Source organism: Hydra viridissima, unplaced genomic scaffold, assembly GCF_058129835.1.
Source record: "Hydra viridissima isolate aposymbiotic clone 2 unplaced genomic scaffold, HvirCarnegie_v1 scaffold_4, whole genome shotgun sequence".
Classification (NCBI taxonomy): Eukaryota; Metazoa; Cnidaria; class Hydrozoa; order Anthoathecata; family Hydridae; genus Hydra; species Hydra viridissima.
In genome coordinates, this window is record NW_028324303.1 from 2734172 (window position 1) to 2758208 (window position 24037).

At 29.9% G+C, this 24037-nt stretch overlaps 1 protein-coding gene across 4 annotated transcripts; it reads left to right on the top strand.

Annotated features, from left to right (window-relative positions):
- The first annotated feature begins 1193 nt into the window (after positions 1-1193).
- LOC145182501 (uncharacterized) lies at positions 1194-23851 on the top strand. Of its 4 annotated transcripts, XM_090085666.1 has the most exons (30): positions 1194-1455; positions 11081-11161; positions 12895-12981; positions 13166-13213; positions 13635-13679; positions 13805-13867; positions 14021-14109; positions 14268-14321; positions 14411-14492; positions 15396-15616; positions 15890-16198; positions 16843-16890; positions 17184-17225; positions 17628-18219; positions 18489-18539; positions 18657-18923; positions 19026-19148; positions 19386-19430; positions 19560-19586; positions 19838-19858; positions 19982-20002; positions 20275-20388; positions 20952-21149; positions 21256-21342; positions 21505-21750; positions 21837-21908; positions 22017-22162; positions 22423-22525; positions 22716-22907; positions 23009-23851. In XM_090085666.1, the coding sequence occupies exons 1-30, from the start codon at positions 1383-1385 to the stop codon at positions 23392-23394; spliced, it is 3933 nt and encodes a 1310-aa protein (XP_089941792.1). In that variant the 5' UTR covers positions 1194-1382; the 3' UTR covers positions 23395-23851. The 4 variants fall into 4 exon arrangements, with proteins under 4 accessions (XP_089941792.1, XP_089941789.1, XP_089941790.1 ...); XM_090085663.1 differs by having other exon boundaries at positions 21256-21750; XM_090085664.1 differs by having other exon boundaries at positions 19386-19397; positions 21256-21750.
- The last annotated feature ends 186 nt before the right edge of the window (positions 23852-24037 follow it).

The following is a 24037-nucleotide window of genomic DNA, read 5'->3' on the forward strand; positions in this document are numbered from 1 at the left end:
GAAGTTACTATAAAAAATTTCAAAATTTTTAACTTTTCTTGAATTGTTTTTCAGTACTTCATTTCGTAAAAAACAAAATTTGCGTTTTTACCAAACATATCTATATTACACACATCTATCATACACATATCTACTGTGCGCGATTTAATATTAGACACTCAACTTTGGTGAAGCTTTGCGATAGTCCCAAGCAAATTTCCAAAAAAATAGTTTTCGATAATTTTAATGATATAAAAAATGTAATATAAACTCTTAAAATAATTAAAAAGATAAAAAAAACTGTGCAGGTTGTCAAAGCTCTTACACGGGAATGTCATTTTCTGAGATTGTTCAAGATCTCGAGGTCCCCAGAAGGACTGTTTACAATATTAAGACGAGGCTAGATGTTCGTGAGAACATAGAAAGGAACCTCTTGGGTTCAAGCCAATTATCCTGAACCTGCAAATTATGTTTTCATGCAAGATGGAGCTTCGTGTCACAAGGCCAATTTCACCCAGCAGTGGCTTGCTGATCAGCTGAAATTCTGGCCACCTAGCTCTCCTGACCATAATCCTTTGGACTTCAGTATCTGAGCTAAAGTTCAAGCACAAGCTTGTAAGCAATAGAACTAAGCACTAACCAATTCATCAGGTTAGTATCTCAGGTCTAGATGGGGCTAACAGACAAATACACCAAGCAAACCTGTTCAAAGTCCCGATCTCGGATTGAAGCAGTGATCACAGCTAAAGGCAGTTACATTTTTGTAAACTAAACCTTTTTGGTATGTTTATTTTATAAAATGAAAGTTTTTTTTTCCTTTATCTTTTGTCGATTCAGTATCTTTAGGCTCCAAAGTTTTGTCTCAGAAAAGTACCTAATTTTAACATGCGTACGGTATATTACACATGTTGTAATACATATCATACCTATATTACAAACATCTGTCATACACAATATTTATATAACTCATATCTTTAAATATCGTATACCATAGAAACCTCTGCAGGTGGTAATGACTTTAATGGATAGGTTAGTGTTAAATTTTATGTACCATGTTATTTTTAAACTATTTCTCTCGATATTTCAAAAGGCGTTGGGTTCAGTTTTTTTTTTTTTTTTTGCTGCTGAATATTAAAAACAATTACTTTGGCTGATACACCAATTAAAACGCAGAATTTAGAGAATTCATGCTAATTTGTTACCGAAACGTATCTGACGTTTATTCAACAAAACAGATCAGGTATTCACACTTCGATGATTTTATTTTACGCCCGAGTGCTCCCGACCTCGCCTATGCTATTTTGCAAAGAGCTGATCGAGCTCGTAAAAAGCACGAAAAATTTTTATATATTTTTTCATAATTTTGACAGTTCTTAAATTTATTTGAAAGTTAAATCAATGGAATGAGGTGGTTATTACTCTTAGTATTTGCAGCAGGGTTATTCGCGAACGGCCATACAAATTCTTTGGAAGAAGGTAACGCCCTTTTTTTTTTTCATAGTTTTTTACTTTTAACAAAATTTTCCTTTTGTAGCAACGCTCAAACGTTTTTAAGCGATTGAAGCAAAAAATATTACTACTTAAAATAAGCCACATTTCTGGTAATTAAAGCATGCGTATTCCTTTCCGTTCAGATCTCAATAAATAAAAAATATAAAATTTATAATTAAAAAAAATATATACAAACCTAATAATCATTTAGACTGTAAGCGCCAACCTACGTTTATTTTCTAAAACAATAAGCTTATCATGTCAGAACTAAATAAAATACTTCAACTGGTGAGAAAACTGATGTTCTGTCTCGTACCTACCAATGTCCCAAGTAGACATTTTTATCCATGAACAGATTTGTGCAAACAGAACAAACTGATGTTCTGTCTCGCACCTTCCAATGTCCCAAGTAGACATTTTTATCCATAAATAGATTTGTGCAAATGGAACAATCTGGAGTCCATCCTGCAAACATTTTACAAAATAGAATTAAAATTGTGTAAAAGATATCGGTGTGTAGCGGCAAAATATGCGAAAAAAAACCCTTTTGTAAAACGTGCAGTTAGACTTGTCCAATGATATATTATATATACTAGATGTCTAACTTCGATCCGAAAAGTGAAGCCGTGGAAGCCATTTCTAATTCGGGCAAAAACATGCATTTTTAACTTTTATTTTGCACGTCGGATATAGCTTTTGCCCTTATTACAAATGGCAGATTCAATTTCTAAACAAAAAAGCGGCTCCACTTTTCGTCTAATAAAATCCCGCAAGTTAGACATCTAGTATATATAATATATCATTGGATTTGTCATTACTAAATATTTAAAATCAAAATTTTACCTATCGATGATCACGCAGAGAGAAAGCTATTTTGCAACACCCGGACTCGCCCAAGTTGCTATTGTTTGAGCGATTGTTTCATAAAGACAAATTTCAATGTAGACTTTTTTCGTAGGATTTAGATTTACAATCATTATAAAAAAGTTTTCGTAAATTAAATTAAATTAGAATCTATTTTCTCAAATTTGGTGATTAAAGGATTGTAGCAAGTATACAAGTAATCATTTTTATATTTACAACTACGAGATAATTATGATTGATAAATTAACTTTACAAAAATAAATTTATCATTTATCAAATCATAAATAATTTCGGATATATCAGTAAAAATCAATTTGGTAGAACGCGAAATTTATCACTGATTAATAATCCCTGATTATTTATCAGCACTGATAATTTTTGTTAAACAGCCCCCTGTTAGAGGCAATAGCGCCGTCTCTACAATACAAATACACCAGCAGCTCTAAAACCGCAGACTCTTTGTTTACTTCGGCGTACTGAAACAAAATTGGAATGTCTTACCGTCCACAGGTACAAACAGGTGGATTCTTTAATTTTACTGAATCTCGGCACGAATTAAATGTATCTTTTTTAGTTTCAGAAAATCAAAACGTTTTAATTACTATAAAATACTATGAATATAATTACTTGGCTTTTAACGAGTAACAAAGAATAAGCAACTTCTGTTAATAAAAAATTTATAAAACTTAAATTTAATCGAATAGCGATTTTGCGGAATGTCTTAAGGGGTTTGGAACAAAATAACACTAGAAATAACGCTAAGAATAGGAGATAACGCATTCTTCTTACAACTCTGATGTCTAAATATATTGTTTTAAATTCTTTTTATTTCAAGACTGGTATAGACTAAAGTTAAAAAAAGGATATAACTAACCATCGATTAACTTGGTTATAAAATACGGGAACTCTTTCAAGATTTCTGTATACTTAAGTGAAAAAGCATTTATTCGAAATTAGAATGATGGGCAATTCTTGTTCAAATAAAGGCTATCTTTAAACGCGGAGAAGTGTCTGAGACTCCCAAACAGAATGTCGAGTTTATTTAGTAACTTTCCTTTTGATAAAATTGTCACAAGTTAAAAGCATTAAAAAGTTTGAGAACACAATTTATCGTGTATCTTTGTCTTAATACTAAATACGCTTCAAGTTTGCGAACCGGAAAAGGTTTACTAACATCTCGAGAGTAATTAGCTAGAATTTACATTTCAAATTTCTCGAAGCAGGAGCAAAACATGAAATAGAATGATACACCATGCTTTGAGTTTTGGCACTTCATCTCCTAGGTTTGCCCTCGCGTCTGGCAGCACTATTCCAAGACTATCTCGTTAGTAGTTGAATTGAGGCGAAGTCATCAATGAACACAAAAATTATAACTGAAATTCGCTTGTTCTCATAAAATAAACATGGATAAACACTCCTTATATAACTAGCGCAATTTAATATTAGAAGCCTTTACGAATCTCTCAGAAATCTTAACTATAAAACTGAACAGCAAATGATATACCCGTAAGTGAAAAGTGGAAAAATGTAATATTTCTGATTCTTGCTCCAAGTTTTTTTAGAATTTCTAATTTTTTCTCAAAAAAGCTCAACTATAAAACTGAACAGTAAATGTAATATGCGCACGTAATAAAAAAAAAAAATCGTAATGAAAAATAGAAAAATCTTAAAAGTTTTAGAAAAATCACTGAATAAAGTTTCAGTTTTACAAACTAAAAGTCTAGAAAAAAAAAAAAACCAACAAAAAAAAATACTGGTATCAACCAGCGGAACCCACGAGAATGACGTTTCACAGCGAAATGATCACGAGCGATGTAATAAAAACGCTTCTACTTTGATCGGGCTCCATCGACCTCAGCATTGTAAACGTGAGGAGGATATTTCAGTAGAAATGATAAAACTCTCTTTGTTTTAAAGCATTGCTTTAGGTGAACGTATCTATGTTACAAAGGAAAAAATACTTTGTTGGATTGAAATGAACCCATTAAAACCATCAAAAAAAATATTATTCTCCACTCGATTATAACTTAAATTGAGCTTAATGCTGAGCCAATTAGTTGAATGATTTAGCTCATTAATGGCTTTAATCAAAAACTAAATTTAAATTAATAGCTTTAATTGATTAAATTAAAATAGCCGTTAGTTGAATGGCTTTAAACTGGATTCTTTGTCGAAGAATTCCTCCATTCAGATTCTGAAACGTAAAACAGAATTAACATAAAAAAACATCCGGTTCCAATTAAGTCATTTACCTGTCACAAATGCTCTTAATATCGCCGCTTTTCATTTTGTACCAAGAACACATCTTTTTGGCGCCCTCCCAACACATTTCCTTTGGTAACAATAAATTATTCATTATAACTCCCTTTCCGTTCTTCCCCCTCCATACTTCAAAGTTGCAATTCGCAGTGTTATTAAGAATTCGCCTAACGAATGTACCCTCAACACAAGTTGGTAGTGTTATGTAGTAGAATAAAGAAACCAAAGTAAGCAGCTTGACGTCCATTTGAGATAGCTTAGTGAAGATAGCGATCCAATCCTTGTCGTTTGCAATTTCTACTAGTTTAAAAATTCGCTCCAATTTATATTGGAGTTGCAGGTGGTAACTGCAACATTGTGGTGCCTTTTTAACGCTTCTCCATGGGTTTTGAAATCTTTCAATAATATCATTTCCTCATTAAAAAAAGAAAAGAAATCAACATCAACGTAGAAGAATTTTGATTGGGATAACTTTCATTGTAAAACAATACCTTTTATGGAGTATAAATTAGTTCGGATCGCCACCTGCTACGTGTCGTTTAAGAATTTATAGTAAGTTTATTACAAAAATTAGTAGTTTTAAAGAAATAGCTGGAAAAAGCTAATCTTCAATTATCGAAATTTTAGGATGGAAAATTATTTAAAATTATTTTTAAAATTGATTTGTAGATGGTTTATTAGAAACCTTCTTTGAAAATTATTTTTTTGAATACCTCCTGAAGCTGATCAACGTTGGTGAAAATCAGGCGTCATACTTCTTTAACCTGTCTTTCCATTCGTTGATACGTTTGTTCTAAAAGTGTAACACAAAATGTCTACACGTAATTGACGCAAATGCATACGCATGATTCCATTTATTAATTAAACGATATATGCATAATAAATTAAACTCGCTATATAAATACACTTTATTAAAGACCGCGACTGTCGTTTAAGAAAACACTATTTTTTTTCAAATCTTGAAAATACTTCGATGCTGAACAAGAATATTGTATTGCAAAGATCATCTTACTGGCAAACAAAATAAAAGTGTACATTTTTAGTAAAGATCCAATATTTCACTTTTTGTAACTTTTTTAGGAAATTTTTCAAACTTATCTTTTCTCTCTAAAGATGTTGTATCTCTAACTTTTTCGCATTAATCTTTAAGGTTAACTAATCAACCCTCAGCGTCTTTAGAATTTAAGATCGTTGGATGTTAATGAACATACCGTGTATCGAAAAATAGCGGTTCGAGTTTTGTTAAGGGGGGATCTAGATAAAAAAGCAAGTGTATGTAAGTCTATGTAATAAAAGAGCGCATTATCTGGGTTTTAATTCCTCAATGTCTGTTAAACATATGCCTCTTATGTGAATAGCTCTTTTCTTAAAAATCTAATTTTGATGCTTCTAGAGGTTTACTTACAATTGATTGCACCCTAAAAGTTTTAACTATTTGGCTTTTATTTTTTCTGGGTTTAAGCAACACTCTTTGCCATGTGCCTGCAATAGCCTGATGATTTTTAGCTTCCAAATAATTTAAAGCCCGTGGACTGTCGGCATAGATTTGTGCTTGTATGTTATTATACCGCAAACAAAACAATCTAGGGGGTGTTACATCACTATACTGCGTCGGCCAATTCATAAAAGCTCATCATGAAATAACTTAATCACCAAACTTATTCTTTAAAAAATCGAAGGTAGCATTACCTGCATGGTTTTAAGCAACGTCTTGTTGGAACAACATCTCTTTAATATTGATATTATAAATTTCTACCAAAGAAATTCAAGTAACTTGGCTCTACAGCAGTTTCCATTGACAGTTGCGGTGCTTCCCTCCTCATCTCGGGAGATGTAAGGTCTGATGACACCATTGTGCTATATACTGGTTCACACAGCTGAGATGTGACGGCATTTCATGTAGAACTAGTGGATTTTTCTCGCATCAATAACAGCAATTTTGCTTGTTAACAAAGCCATTTATCAAAAACTGTGCCTCGTATGAGAAGATGATTTTTAGGCTGAAATCAGATTCATCTTCCAAGTGATCAGGGGCCCAATTCGCAAATTCCCTACAAAATCCTTGAACGTTTGGATTCAGCTCTAGAGTCAGTTTTCATTGTCTTGTTGCGGTTTATTGTTTTGTAAAAGTTTTCCACAGTGCGACGTTTGGCCTGCGCAGAGTAATGGTGACGGTGACCCATTTTTCTGATGAACAAACGTTGAGCAGCTAAGAGTTCAAACTTATTATTTCTAATTATCGTTGAAGCGTTAAACGGTCGGGAAGCGTTAAACGGTCGGGAAGCGTTAAACGCTGCGCGACGAAACTGCAAACTGAACGGAATATTTTTCAATACAGGTGATTATTTCAATAGAAATTTCTCGGTTCCCGAGAAAAAATCACCTGTATTGAAAGATCCTTTATTAATTTGAAAAAAGTTTGCAAAAACGTCATGCGGACGATGCATGCCCACTGGGTACCAGGCTAATGGAATAAAACTTATGAACGATAGAATAGGTAGAGGTCTTTGCACAAAAAGATTGTAAACGCACTTCAACAAAATATTTTTTTTAAAATAAATATATTCTCAATTGTATTTACTATGAAACCAAAATTCTTATAGCTGTTTTTTAAATCGTTTTCGGTTGAACATTTTTAAATTAAAAGTTCTTCGGTTGAGATTTGACTATTTTCATATTGAAAATTCCTGAACTATTTTCTTTTCGTTCCATTGCAATCAAATTCGAACTTTACAAATTCGAAATTCGCATTTATTCAAGTCGCATTTATTCAAGTTTCTTACCATTTTTATCTCGAATAGACGTTATCTGTTTGTGACTAATTTATAGTAGTAGTTTTAATTAAATTAAAACTGCTGGTTATTTGAGCAGTAAATTTTCTAACAATAAATTGAACAGTGCAACAGTAAATAGAGTTACTCGAAAGACTAGACGCTTCAAATCCAGCTACATAATTAACAGGTTATGAGTCTTTATCTGAAGTTGAACTTTCTGTTTCAAATGAGGCACTACTCGAAATTGTTTCTGATTCTTCTGAATCTCCATCTGAATCTATTTTTTTGCTCTTTTCAAGAGCAAAAAATAACAGACGAACTTAATAAAGCTGTAAAAAAAAGCATATTTGCCTTGCATACCAATTCGATTGAGACTGTCGGTGAAAATTCAAAAAGAAATGCTGTTGTTAATTTTATAATTTTCTAATGACTATCAAGCCTACCAGTGCAGAATCTGAACGTGTTTTTTCTGCGGTCGGACTTTTTGCAATAAAAGTAAGAAGTCGTCTGGGCGATGAAATTTTGGATGTGCTCTGCTCCCTCAAAACTTATTTTAAAAATAATCAAAAATAATTACATATGTATATTATATCTATAAAAACAACGAACTCTTTATAATTTAATAATTAAGTATGTATGATGTTAAAAAACCAAAGAATTTCCTTGTAATTTAATAAATAGTTTTTTCTAAACATACTTTGAATGTGTTATTAATTTTTTTAAAATTTTTCTAAAATAGTATGTTAAAATCTTTCAAGAACAGTTACTTAAAAATCCCGGGATTCCGGGAATAGGTAAATGTAATCTCAAAATCCCGGAATTTTAAATAAAGCACGGGATTACAAACCCTAACTATTTCACAGTCATCAATCCGTCATGATTACCACAATTGAATGCTGATAAAAAAAAGTAATCAAAAGTTTTTGAATGTGTTTTAGACTTTAAAGAGCTCGGCTATTTAAGCCAGTGGCGGACTGGGCCGGCGGGACACCGGGACATTTCCCGGTGGGCCGGTCGAACAACATTTAAAATACATCTTATAAATTTATTAAAATTGTTAAAATTACAAAACTTTAAATTTTTTAGATTGCATTTTAAAAATAAAAAATCTTAAGAACGGTGTTGGCAGATCTTATTCTCATTTTTAATATTGCTGCTCTCTAAATATGACGCTGTTTTAAAATTACATTTATCAAGAGTCATCAAAGAAAAGAAGACAAATAATGAAACGTCTGCGGGAACTAAAGGTAGAGGCAGTTTCATTTCATTAATTTCAAAATCTACTATTAACCAGGTAATTTTGGCCAGTGGAAAATTAATTCAAGATAGCATTTTGTTAGATATACAGGAAGCAGGTATTTTTTCTTTGCAAATTGACACCACACAGGACATAACACAAAAGGATCAGTGCTCAATTGTTGTCCGATATGTAAAGGGAAATATTTATGAACGTGTAGTAGCTGTTTTAAATTGCAAATCGTCTACAGGGAAAGATATGCGCAATTTAATTAGTACTTTTATTAAAAACAGTGGATTACATATTAAAAATTGTATCGGTAATTCGACAGACGGAGCAGCAAACATGCGTGGACAGTATAATGGCTTCACCAGTTGGTTAAGTAAAGAATCGCCTGGTCAAATTCACGTTTGGTGTTATGCCCACGTATTGAATTTAGTTGTCACAGATGCTACTAGTTCGGTAATTGAAGGTACTTCTCTCTTTTACTCAACTCGTGTGCCGTATTTCTAAGAGAATCTTATCAACGTATGGATGTTTGGGAAAACACCATACGTTGATAAGATTCTCTTAGAAATACGGCACACGAGTTGATTGTAAAAATAAGGTATCAGAGACTTAACTTTATAGATGAAACAAGATGGTCAGCTAAAGAAACAGCACTTAAAAATTTTTTGGGCATTATGATAACAAAGAAACCTCATTATATGTAGACTTATTGATAACTTTGAACTATTTTGTGATACCACAATAAATACTATAGAAAACCGTTTTAAAAATCATGGAAAATTATATGCAGACATGGCAATATTAGACCCTAAAAATTTTACCGACAATTAATGTTCAGAAAACAGTTTAGAAGAGCTCAGTAAATTACTAGTAAAATATCGTAAAACAGCTACAGCGTCAAATTTAAGGGAGGAATTATCTGATTTAATGACAAAATGGGACGACTTTAAAATATCTATGCAAGATATATATAACACCGATAAATGAACTGATTCAGATTCAGAAATAATAAGTGAAGTATGCCTCAAAAACAAAAAGAGTTGCAAAAATTGTATTTATTGCTGTTTTAATTTCTTGGCTAAATATAATTTACATAGCAAAGTATACAGCAATGTTTATTTTGCATATAAATTTATTTTAACATTATCTTCGACGCAAGTAGCTTGTGAACGTAGTTTTTCCAAATTAAAAATTATAAAAAATAAACTCAGATCTTCCTTGTCACAAGATAATTTGCAGTTTTTGATGCTTATGGCGATAGAGAAGGATATTTTGGTTAACTTAAATAATTATACAATAATAGATAAAATAAGAGAAAATGCTCCTGGTTTTAGTAAATATTTAAATGGTTAAGAATCTTTTGTTTATTTATTTTTTATTAAGCATGTATTTATATGTAATATTATATTAAAATGTTATATTATATTGTTTTTTTTTTTTTGAGGCCGGTCCACTTGGGGTTTCCCGGGCCGCTCAAATTTGCCAGTCCGCTACTGATTTAAGCTAAAGATAAAAATGGAAATCTGCATAACAAAACAACATCATACTCAAAACAGCATTTCTGGTTTACAGTTGAACGTATCTTATGGAGGTCATATCTGTTGAAACGGAGATATCTGAACTTTTATATTCTACAAACTAAAGACAAGTAACTTTTCTGTAATTTTTGACAAAATGACCACATGTATAATGTCTGAAACTATGACCTTAATCACATTACCTATCCGTATTACCGATCAGTATTGAACGTCTGAAAATGCGAAGATTAACCTACCGCCCAGTCGGTAATAAGCAAGCCTAAAAAACATACGATAATAGTTATCATTCAGTCTCCGGATAAATAAAGCCGCTAACTGAATTCATTCCATTTAATTTTTTAAGAGTCAATTTTTGTTTAAGCTTTGATGAAAGTAAAATTGTTATGATTTATTTGAAAATAATATTTTATGTAAATAGCCCAATCAGTTAGCAAAGAACAAATCCCTGCAATTTGATTATCACCCGGGAATTTCTGAAACAGCCATCAACATTTAGTTGCAAAGTTAATCACTGTTATTTCAATAAAATGAGAAAACCTTAGCAAAAAACTTTAAAAATTTTGCCGGCTAAAGTAAATAAAGTAAAGTAAATAAAGTAGTTTGCCGAATAAAGTAAATTCAAAATCGTTTACTAACCTACTACTATTTTTTTTCAAAACCTTTCTCTAATATATAGTAAAAAGCTCTTTTGATGCAGCAATTAACAGCTAACTTATACTCTAAAATTATAAATTTTTTTGAGAGAAATTTTTTATCATATTTCATTTTTTTAGTGTTTAAATGAGTTCTTTCCGATTTTTAGAGAATTTAAGTGTAAATATATGGTTAGTTTTTTAATTTTATAGGGATGTTTAATTAAGTATAGTTAGTAGAATTAAAGTACTTTCTTAACTTTTAAATGATATACATTAATTCAACATTTATTTCAGACGATGGATTCCGTAGATTGCTGCGGAGAGCAAGTATAGAAGCAGATCGACCCTTGATTAGAGAACAAAGAAGAAATAAAGGTTTACTTATGTGTTTATTATGCTCATAACCATCATTGTGATCATGATCATGATCATATAATCATGATGATGATGATGGTTATGATGAAATAATGATGATATGATGATCATATCATCATATCATCATGATAATCATTATATCATCATATCATGATGATCATGTAATGATCATGATGATCATAATATGATTATCATAATCATGTAATGATCATGATGATCATGATAATCATTAGATGATCATGATGATCATGCAATGATCATGATGATCATGCAATGATCATGATGATCATGCAATGATCATGATGATCATGCAATGATCATGATGATCATGCAATGATCATGATGATCATGCAATGATCATGATGATCATGCAATGATCATGATGATCATGCAATGATCATGATGATCATGCAATGATCATGATGATCATGTTATGACCATCATGATCATTGCATGACCATCATGATCATGTTATGACCATCATGATCATTGCATGACCATCATGATCATGTTATGACCATCATGATCATTGCATGACCATCATGATCATGTTATGACCATCATGATCATTGCATGATCATCATGATCATTGCATGATCATCATGATCATTGCATGATCATCATGATCATTGCATGATCATCATGATCATTGCATGATCATCATGATCATTGCATGATCATCATGATCATTGCATGATCATCATGATCATTGCATGATCATGATGATCATTGCATGATCATGATGATCATTGCATGATCATTGCATGATCATGATGATCATTGCATAATCATCATGATTATTGCATGATCATGATAATCATTGCATAATCACCATGATCATTATATGATCATTATGATTATTGTATGATCATCATGATCTTTATATGGTCATCATAATAACTATATGATCATTATATGATCACCATGATCATTATATGATCATTATATGGTTTTCATGATTGTATAATGATCATTTAGTCATCATGATCATAATGATTATATCATCATGATTATCATCATCATGATCATGATCATATAGTTATGATGATAATCATATAATCATCATTATGATCATACATTCATGATCATGATCATCATGATATCGTCATCATAGTAAAAAGGTGAATACTGCAAGTATGTTATTCAAAAGACCTTGTTTTCTGCTGAATTTCTGCTGAAAAAACGTTGCATGAAAAATGTGATTGATAACATCCTAGTAAAAATATCATAACTACTGAAGGAGGATGATGAAGATCTTTTAGTTTATAGCTGTTTTTTAAACTTGTTGAGCAAGTATGGTTCGTTTCTTATATTACCTACCTTAAGCAATCATTTTGTAGAGGCTCAAGAATACCTCAGGAAACACTATTCTATCAACATACCATCAGCATACTTGAAAAACAGCTCAGATTCAAAAAAGCTTGTAAAACCTCAACTAACAGGATTTACAAGATGTATTAGTAATATGCATCAAGTCTTTCATTTACTTGATGTACCAAATATGTTTATTAGGCTAGTCATTAAATACATTTTCCAACTTTGGTTAAGTTCACAATAAGATAATGAATCTGCAGCTAAAATGGTTTTCTATTAACAAATGCTGTGTAAAAGAAATTATAATAAGTTCATTTTAACTGTTCTATTCTTTTCTTATATCAAAAAAATGCATTACTGAAGCATATTTTTTGCCATGTTTTTTATGCTTTGCTGATTGTGTTTTTGAAATACTTTAGATGAAGATGATGATGATTCTCTCAGTGAAGTTTTTGAAAAAAAACCTGCTGTAACATTGCTTTTAAGAAACAGAAGAGAAGAAGAAGGTAGTTTTATTCAATTCAAACAAAAGAAGTAATCAAGTGTTTTATAGTAGGCCATGATACCAACCAGAAATTCAGTATGTATGGACACAAATGGCACCTTCTCAGAGTTATTAATCATAATAAGTTCCATTGTTATAGTTTTACTTACAAATATTAATAAGTTAAGTTGAAGTTTTCTGTTTAGATAAATTTTATCAGACACTTCTAACTCGATCAGAACCAAAACACAAAGGTTAAGTAAATTTCAAATTGATAATTTTAATTTACTTTTATTAAGTAGTTTAGTTTTATAAGCAAGCTTATATTATTGTTACATATTTTAAAAATATTAAGTCACCTGGGTAACTTAATATTTCTTACTAAGTTTATGAATGCCATAGAACATTAATGTTGGTTTTTTTTTTTTTTTTAAACCTTTATAATTGTGTTAAATACAGAGATATTGTTCTACCATTGCTGACTGTGGAAATAAATTTTTTGAAAAAAAAAAATTGGACACAAATTTTTGATGTTTACTTATGATGCTTATTTTATATTATTATATGCCATTAAAATTATCTTTAATATTCACACAAATGGATGCTAGAATAAATTTCAAAAATCTTGTTAAAATTAAATGTTTCTGAAATTTTTGTAGTAGCATTTTAATTTAGATAAGAGAGCATTTGATACAGAAGACAGTGATTCAAAAAAAGCTGGTATTTATTTTTAAGATAATTTATTGGTGTGACTGGTTCCTTCTATTTTTTATTGTTGATATTGATAAGTACTCAAATTAAATCATTCTATAAAAGAAAAATCATGCAACACTTAAACTTTCAAGGTTTCATAGTAAGAGAAGATTGGACTGGTGGAGATTCCAAGATATCTGATGCAGATAGAGAAGGTAATTAGAACTTAAATTTAGTGACTCTAACAGTGATGATTTATTTAAAAAAAAGTTTAAATATCTGTAGCAATTTCTTGAAGGAATGAGTATAACTATAGTAAGTGTAACTTTTTTTTCACGATCTTTTAAACGAAGTGGTTCTCATTTCAGAGTTGACAAGTTTGTTTCAAAAACTAAATGTAGACAATGGCGATCAAAAAGATACTTATGTGAGATCTACATCAGAGGATGAAAATGATGTAAGCTGCTTGTTACAACTATTTGCTCTGTTAAGTAAAGAAATTTTTAATTATATCATTTTCCATGTTATTTTTTTCAGTTTACATCTACTGAAAGTTGTTAGTATTTGAGTTTTAAACTTAGCTGATTATTTTTAAGTTTTAATTTTTTTTTTCAGGTTTCTATTAGTGGTGCTGCTCAGGATTATGCCAGGTGGTTGTTAACTCAACCAGTAAGTTGTGCTGACTGATCAGTTTTTATTTTATAAACTTTTGAGCTAAGTTTTATAAGTTTTTAGATATTATAAAACTATTGTTATAGGCTAATGAAATTGGAAAGGCTTTGTCTCACAAAGCAGATGTTGACCATAAGTTAACACAACTCTTTTTTAAATCAAAAAGAGGTATTACTTTTCATTTTGTTGTTTCTATTTAATAACAATTTTAACTTTTCAAATTATATTTATACAAATATTTTTTGTAATTAGATTTAATGCTAGTTGCAATGATAATTACTAAACTGCATAAATTTTTGATTGTTTGCAGAAAATTCTTATGCTTAGTTATTTATTTTAAATTTACTTGAAATTTTAAGAGTTGAAACTGACCCACAGTATCTTATAGAAATTTTATTTATCAAATATTTTTTTGTTTAGGCCTTTGTTTTTGTCATACTATTAGAGTAATTTTTTTTTACTATTAAACAATTTAGTTGTGCTAAATATTTCATAAATAATTGTTCTAAATTGTGTTAAATAATTCATTAAATAATTATTCTTATTATATGATTTTCAGTTAGTTTTCCTTAATACCATGTAAATCTATTAAACATTAAGTATATTTAATCACTCTGTAAATTCTCTAAAATAATAAAAATCCTTCTCTAAAATACTAAAAATAGTGATTATTTTCAGTTCAGGCTTTCTATCAATTTTGCTGATGACATTTAAATAATTTGATATTTTTTTTACTGCTGTTTTTAGAAATTTTAATTTGTAATCATTAAAAAAATTGTGTAACAGATATTAGTTTCTATTTCTGTGTTTTAGTAAATTTAAATTTTTTTAATTTTTTACTTCTTCAGTTTAAAACAAAACAAGATATAAAAAAATGTCATTTAAAATGTTAAATGATATAATAAATATTAAAACAATGTATAACTGTGCGTAATGTTAACATGTGTTACCATTCATTTAACTATTCATGTAGCAAATTTGAAAATTCTTGCAAATATGCATCTAATTTAATAACTCGTGGTTGTTCAACTTTTTTCTTTTATTGTGTCTATTGTAAGTATAATGTTTCAGGAAGCATTCCAAAACACACTAATGCTAGCAAGCGTGTTAAATTGGATGATGAAGATTACCCTACTAAAGTCATTTATCCTGAACCAGTTCATTGGAGAACAAAGAAGAAAAGTGAATCACCAAGAACAGCTAATGCTGTGAAAAGTTCCACAGTAGCAGAAAACTGCACCTCAGCAGAGTGTTTATGCAGGAAGAGTTGTCTCCCAAGAAAAGTATCCTCCGTAAAAATTTTATCCATTTTTTGATTTAATGATTATAATTCATATATTCTTTTGGTCATTCACAGATAATTATTAATAAAAGAATGAAATTAAAACAGTAAATTTTAAAGTACTAAAAAAAAAATATTTTCTTAAATTAAGAAAAAAAATATTTTTAAGATTAAATGATCAAAAAATTTCCTACATTTCCTATACATTACAATATTTGTTGTATAAATACATATAGTACTGGTATTTTTACATAGTAGCAAACATGAAAATAAATTATTTTAGTCTTCCCCTTGTGAGTGTACTGAAGGAGGGCAAAATAAACTAACAGTTCAATCTGGAAAAGCTGCTACAAAAAAATACGCTACTTTGTTCCCTCATAAATCATCATCTGACAAAGCAAGCAAAACACTAGCTGCTTTTGGTCCCAAGTTGTGCAATGATGATAGTCCACATTGTTTATGCACAAGGGCATGTTATCCACGTGGCATTGCTGTTCTGTTTCCATGTAGATGTGATGGAGACCAAAAAACGAATGAATCACTATTACAAAATGCTACTGCTCAGGAATTTGCCTCCGTAAAAGCTTTAAAGGTTAGAGTTAAGTCAACATTTGAAAAAAACTTAAATCTTTTTTTTTGTAAGTTATCACTTGATTAGTAATTTTTTTATTTAGTTAATCAATAATTGTTAATGATAAATATTGCAATAATTACTAATAATGAATTAATAACAAGGATGCATGTTAGCAAAACCTGTTGGTTATGAAGAAATATTTTGGGAAAAAAATGGCTGAAATCAAAAATGAGAAAACTGTTCTTAGAGTTTAAATCATTATCTATTCATGCCTCATGCACATATGGTTGCGTTGCACAAGAATGATTTTTAAAAAATTCATATATCATACTTGCACAGCATGAAGTTTATCTAGTTTTCATTTCTTTTAAATGGAGCCCCTCATGTTGAAAACTTTTGTTTTGTTTCAAAGTGTTTTGGTTAACCTTCAAACTGAGTTAGTTTATTGAGAGTCCTTTGACTTAATCTTTTATCCCTCATGTTTTGGTTCTCTTTTTCTCAACATAGCTTCTTGTTCTGTCATTATATATGCGAATATCTTATCATATGTCATAGATACATATGAATAGTACCAAAGAAATGCTAAATGATAGTATTGCTTTTTGAAATTTTTTTCTTAAATCATATACCATATTTTCGCTGTTTTATTTTTCCATCATTAGGCCACACTGCTTCAGAAAACAGCAGTTAAGACACCTATCAGTTCACTGGTATGCCTTTTTGCCTATTGAATCTATAGATATACTTTTTATAATGTATGTATTCAGAATAATAACTGTAAATATTGTTAATGAATTTAATAGTTAATTTCCTATGAGTTTATCAAACAAAACTTACTAATAAAAAACTTTCATCCTTTTAACATTAGTTTAGTATATTTTACCATTTTATTATTTGTTTTATTTTTTTGCAGGTTGCTAGGTGTTTTAATTTTTTTTTTTGATATCTCGCCTCAAACTCTGGATTGTAACTTATAATAATTTTTTTATTTTAAAATTTATAGAAAGGCAACCCACTGTTACAAGTCATAAATAAAGCTCCTAAGGTATTGTTTTAAAATCTGCCATTTTTATTGATTTTTATTTTTACATATTTTTACGTTCTATTCACTTGAATGCCTTGTAGATTTATGCAGCATTAAAAGCTTAAAATGTGAAGTTGTAATGCATGCATTAATAACTGTGTTTTAAATACTTTGGCTCTGCATTACTTGCCAAGTGCTAAAGTAGTTTATTTTAAATCAAATTAGATTTTGTCAGATTAAATGTCAATTTGCTTAAAGATGAAATCATCACAAAATTAAGTATTACAGAATGCTGCAATGCACTATAATAATATTATAATAAATAATAGATGTGTCTATGGCATTTCAGTATTTCTTAGTGTCTTTTCGTTTGCTTTGAATTAAAAATAATTTTAATGACTTATAATTTCAATTACTTTATAGAATGGTTCCGTTGTAAGAACAGTAGATCCTATTGCTATCACATGGTGTTCTCAAGCTTGTGGTGGCCTTCATGCTGTTGCTACTGAGAATCCTTGTAAATGCTCACAAGTTCTTTCTAACAAAACTATGGACTTAACAAGTAATGCAGGTGTTGTGCAGTTCCCGCCTCGGTCACCTGAGTTAACAAACCCAGTTGGCTTTAACATGGCTTCTAATATTAAGATACCTGCTGTTGCCACAGGTGCCATCAACAATTTTCCTTTTTCTGTCCCAAATGTAGCAGCAAACTTGGTTGGAACTCAGCAAGTTGTTATTCCTGCTTCTCCTGTTTTTGTAAGTGGGGCTCAAAGGCAAGCAGTGTCACAATATCCATCTTCAAATGTAGTAGCTATTAGTCCTGTTGTAACTACTACTGTTGGTGCACAACAAGTGCCTTTTATTGGTTCTGGGCAACAAGTATCTCCTAGTATTGATGTAAAAGGATCCATTCGCACTACTGGGGATTCACCTGTTTTAACCATATGTGCTCGATCTTGCCACCCAATGAAAGTTGCAAATGATCATCCATGTGCATGTGTTAGAAATGTGACTGGTAGGTTTTTTTTTGATTTTATTGCAAGTTATATAATGCAATGAGATCGATAGTCAGATAAACTTAAAATTTGTGTCATAATTAGTAAAATATTTTAAACATTAAGTTCTCTCAACAATTAATTACTAGTTAATAGCTGTTTACAGTTCAACAAGTAAAAGTTAACCATAACCATGTTTGCACAAAATATTTTTCTTAACATGTAATCAATGTCAATTTTTGCTTTGCATTTGAGTTAATTTTTAATTTTTCAAAATATTCTTGTTTAGTTAAATTTGAAAATTTGCTAAAGAATCAATCACTGGAAAAAATAAAAAAGCGTAAGTAATAAAGTCAAACATTAGTTTATAAATATTAGTTATTATTAGTTTTTGTGCGATTTACAGTTTGTTAGCTAGATTGATTTTTTCTTTTCTTTTCTTTTTATTTTTTAAAAGATTATCAAGGCTGTTTTAAAGATCGTAGACCAAATCGTGACCTTCCTAAACGATACACACGTTATGAGACCACTCCTGAAGCATGTATTAATGAGTGCCAGTACCAAGGTTTCAAATTTGCTGGTGTACAGTATGGTTACTTATGTTTCTGTGGTAATGGCTTTGGAAGATACGGAAGGGAAAAAGATTCAGTTTGCAACGTGCCTTGCATGGGTGACTCAACAAGAACATGTGGAGCATTCTGGCATAATGCTGTTTATTCAGTTGGTTAGCAATTTGAGAATCAGTGTTGGAGGAGTTTAAAAAATTTAGTATTTTTCTTTATCTTTTTTGTTACTTTCTTTCATTTTTAACTTCTTTTTATTTTAGATGGAAAGGAGTATGACCCATCAGATTTTGACTTTGAAAAACTGGATAAGGAAATAATTGCTCGTGATTCCATGGCTGTTGCTCAACCAAGCAATGTACAAGGAGTGAACAGAAATCTTTACAGTAATTCTTTTTTCTTCTCTCCCCCTTTCCCCCTTTTTTTATTTCTGCTTAAATCAACTAATGTCCTATTATTATTATTTTTTTCACTTATTATGACACCTGTTATAACACTTTTAAAGGACATTCTTCATAGGCATAATCTTCAGTTTTTTTTTTAAATTTTATTCTAAAAGAAAATTAAGTGTTTAGTAAAAAGATTGACAAAATTTACTTTTGACAAATTTTTTTTAATTTCAGATTCCCAAGGAGGTAAGAGCTGTTGTTTTTTAGACTCCCAAAAGAGTAAGATTATTTGTTTTTCATAATTTAAAAAATTCGAAGAAGCAATTTTTTTTTTAAACATTCTAAGTTTTTTTTTAATGGGTCAATAACAGCTTTTGTTTATTTTTTATCTTCAAATTTTTTTTTTAGCAAATGTTGCAAGTCATTTAATGAAAGGCAAGTTAATAGTTTTTCTCCATTTAAAATGAAACTCACATATTTTAAACAAATGATGATGATGATGATGATGATGATGATGATGATGATGATGATGATGATGATGATGATGATGATGATGATGATGATATTGACAATATGATGATATTGACAATATGATGATGGTATTGACAATAATTTGTAATACTGGAAATTTTGATAGTCTGTAATTTACTGATAAAGTTTACTGATAAATTTCTTTTTTCTTACAGCTGCACAAGCTGCTTTGAAAGGTATTTTTAACAGTTGTTTTTTTATCTTTTTTGTTGTTTCATAAATTTTCATAACTATCATTAGCATTTGTAATTTTTGCAATTAATTACTTCTTTTGAAATTTTTATTTGTTTAAATTTTAGCTGCAAAAAAGCTTCTACCTGGTATACTTTTCCTTTTTGATTGTTTGAGATTGTTTTTGATTTCTTCCATATTGTTTATCTATTTGCTGTAAAATATTTAACGGTAAAAAAATTTTTTCTGATAAAATTCACTCCTTAGGCTTTTATGTATAAATTCTTCAAAAATTTTTCTTCAACTTGTATATAGATAAATCAAAGATAGTTAAGAAGATTATAATTAAATCTTTGAGATACCTTAAAATAAAATGTTAAAAAGGATAATATTTTTATCCTTTTTAACATTGTTTTTAAAGGTATCTCAAAGAAAACTAAGGTTGCCATGAAAGGTGACAAAGTCAAGCGAGAAGATTCTGAAGATGATTTGGAACTTTTGCAAGAAAAAATGTTAGCTGAAGCATCCCTTTCAGGTAAATTGTATTAAATTAATTGTTGTTTTTAAAGTAATTTACTAGATTAAAATGTTTGTATTGACTGTGATTAAAAACTTCAAAACTTTATAAAAATTGAAATTACATTGATAAAATCATAAACCAAAAAAACATCGTAAAGATGTGAGCCTAATATCCTATTATTTTTAATTATTTGTTTCAATTTTAAATTTATTTTATGTATTAATTTTTAAGTTTATGCACATAAATCTCAAAAGTGCTTTAAGTAGAGAAAATGTACTAAAGTTTGTGTATTTTGTTGTGTTTAACACAAAGTTTCCTTTATGCAAATGTTTTTTATCGTAGAAAACAAATTTGATTGTGCATCATTTCAGTTATAAAAACATGTGTTTTTAAATTGTTTTAGAGAAGTTTTTATAGAATCTCAAATTAAAGAGCAAACAAAATATTTAAATTTTCTTTGGTAGAATTTAATGTCATAATGTTATAATTTTCTGTGATAGAATTTAATGTTATAATGTTATAATTTGAAACATAAAATATCTCTCAGAAATCTTTTTTAAATCAAAATTTTATTTTAGCTGCACGCCAAATCATTCAAAAAACAAATTTTGCTATCGATAAGCGAGATTCTGAACGAGAGAAACGTGCTATCGATGAAGACAGTGATCCCTATGATCCAAATAATGGTAAAGATCTTCTCATCGCCTATATGCAAAATGTTGATTTGTATAGTCGTCAAGTTAGAAGTGTAGATGAAGATGAAGAAGATTTTGACCGTAAGCTTTTAAAATAATTATTCAAATTTTGTTATTATTATAGTTATATGTACAAAAATTATTTATTGCAACTTTACCATTTTTTCACTTTTTTTAAAATTTTCAGCTAATGAACAAAGAAGATTTGAATACAAACGAATGAATATTGGAGAAACCTCAGAGGGGGAATTTGTTGAAAGAAATGAAGATGAGAGTAATCCTAAAAATCTTTTAGATAAAAAAAACTTAGTGCATGAAGTTAAAGACACTCAAACTCCGTTACTTCCTGTAACTGATGACACAGATTCACTTGCTAAACATACAATTACTTCTGATGGTAATAAAAATCCTGACTCAAAACAAACTGTTCTTTCAGATAATGACAAAATTCCTGTTTCAAAACGGGAGATTTCATTGGAAAAGACGCATATGAAGAGTCATTCTTTAGTAGTAAATGATGATGCCTTTGCTAAGAAAAGAAGAAGAAGATCTCTAGATGAAGGGAGTGAATCAAGTGAGAAACAAGACATTGAGTCAGATATTCCTTTAGCAGTTTTTACTGAAAAAAATACATCTGCTGAACAAGTAGAAAAAAGAGTTCATATTCCTGAGGAAGTCCAATGTAAGATTGTTAGAATATCTTCATTCTTGTCAAAATTTTTATAACCTTTTTCTATGATTGATGAGTAAAAAATGCTTTTTATGTAGTGATTAAGGTAAAAGTTGATGAAAATAAAGACTCAGAGGAAGATGAGAATGATGCCAATGATCAATCAGACGGTATTTCTTTTCTATTGCCCAATTTCACGAGTTTTCTAAGAATTTTTTTCTTCTCAAAACCTAAAACCTTAAAGTATTTAAATTAAAAACTAAACGTTTAACATACAGATGACGATGGATCGGAATCTGGTTCTGAATCGGAAGACACATCTGACGATGAATCTGACGATGAATCTGGAAGTGAATCAGATGATTCTGAAGTGCATATATCAAGAAGAGATGTTGAAAATGATTTAGAAGGTCTCTTTGTTAAGGTAAAGTTTATTATTTGTTTTTAGAAAAAACAAAAATACTTTGATACAGAAAAAACATTTTTTAACACAGAAGTTACAAAAAAAAAAAAAAAAAAAAGGAAGCAAGCGAAAAGAAGAGAAAAAAACTTTGGTACTTTGTTTTTACTAAGTGAAGAAATTATTTTCACAATTACTCACGATAAATATTATAAAGTTGTTTTCCTGTCAAACAAGAGTTTGTTTTTCATATAAAACAATAAAAGTGGATTTCTTATTAACAGCGTGATTTGGGAAACGAAAAGAAAAATGGTAGCATTGCTATGAACAACAGCACGTCGGAAGATACCACCGTTGATGCAAACCTAAAAAGTGACGTCGAAAAAGGTAGTATGAAATTGTGACCTAAAAAATCCGCCGTTATTTTGTAAGATTTTTCCTGTTGGTTTTTATTCGCTTTTAAGCGGTTTTTTTAAAGTTTTGCAGTCACCAAGAACATTTTATATTTTTTGTTTGTAAAGTATTAAAAAAAAAAAAGATTGACTTCATGGAAATTTATGTTATAAATTATTTTTAGGCGTGGACAGCTTATTAAATTTAGTAGTTGAACTTTACAAACAACAGAAGACAATAAAAGCCTTTGAGGCTAGTGTTCGTTCGTTACGTCATGACATTTTAAGAGAACTTCATGTGCCTAAATTTCAAAAAGAACAGACGACAAAAAAAGTAAGAGACCAAATCCAGAAAACTGCTAGAGAAAGGCTCCGTGGTAAGTGATCACTATAGCCCCAAATATCTTAACCGATTTTCATACGTTCATTTGTTAATTGTACGTTTTCTTATTTTTGATGTTGTTTTTTTTTAATACAGTACTTACAACCTCAATCGAGAACAAGATTAGCGAGTTCGCGCGAAACCATCCTGAAGCCTCTCGACAGGCAAATCTTGCTGCAAGTTTGCTGCCTAAACTTCCCTTGACACAGCGGTCCTTCGTTGAAACAAAAAAAGAAATAATACGTCGCTCTGCAGAGTTTGATAATGTAGAAGACTCTTTCAACGATAACCGAATTCCAGAAATTTTAAAAGAACATTTTAAGCGAAATGCTGAATCAGACCTTGAGGATAACCGTCCACGACGTAAAATCTATAAAGGCGAGGAACAGTTATCAAGAATGCACCGAGACGTTCAAGAAATTGAACAGGAGATGGCTCGTGAGAAGGATAATGAAAACGAAGAGTTCGATAAACTTTTTTAAGTAAACAATAATTGGGTGTAACGAAGTTGTTGTTGACCAATCGAAAGCTGTTAAAGTATTTTTTTAACCAAGTTTGGTTTTTCTAAACAAATCAGTTTTGTTAAATAAACTAACATACGTTGATGTTCAAGCAGATCGTGATCCTTTTTAATACAGAAAATATCTGGTGTATTTGTTGTGGATTTTCGATTATATATATTTCTGCAGCCATGAAGCACATACAAAACGTCTCAAAACGCGTTGCTTAATTGCGAATTTTATGAAGATACAAAATGCCTCTTTTAGGCACCTATGTAATATTTTTCTCCTTAACAACTTTTGTTTATATATATTTTTTTCAAGGAATGTGATGCGCCATTTTTCTTATGTATAAATTTGTGAATTTAGAAATGTTGGTTATTTTTTTATAGATGGTTTTTATTTTGTAGCTTCTCAAGGAATTAAATTTTCATTTTTACGCGGATTGTGTTCAGAAATTACGCGGAGTGTGTGTTCAGAAATTAAGAGAGAACCTTAAGAAAAAAAACAAAACAGTTCAATCAAAGAATTTTAAAAAAATGAACATTTTACAGTGTTCTTTGATTTAAATAAGTTCGTACCCAGTTCCTTGTGGTACGGGATTTAAGTTATGGGAATTTTATTT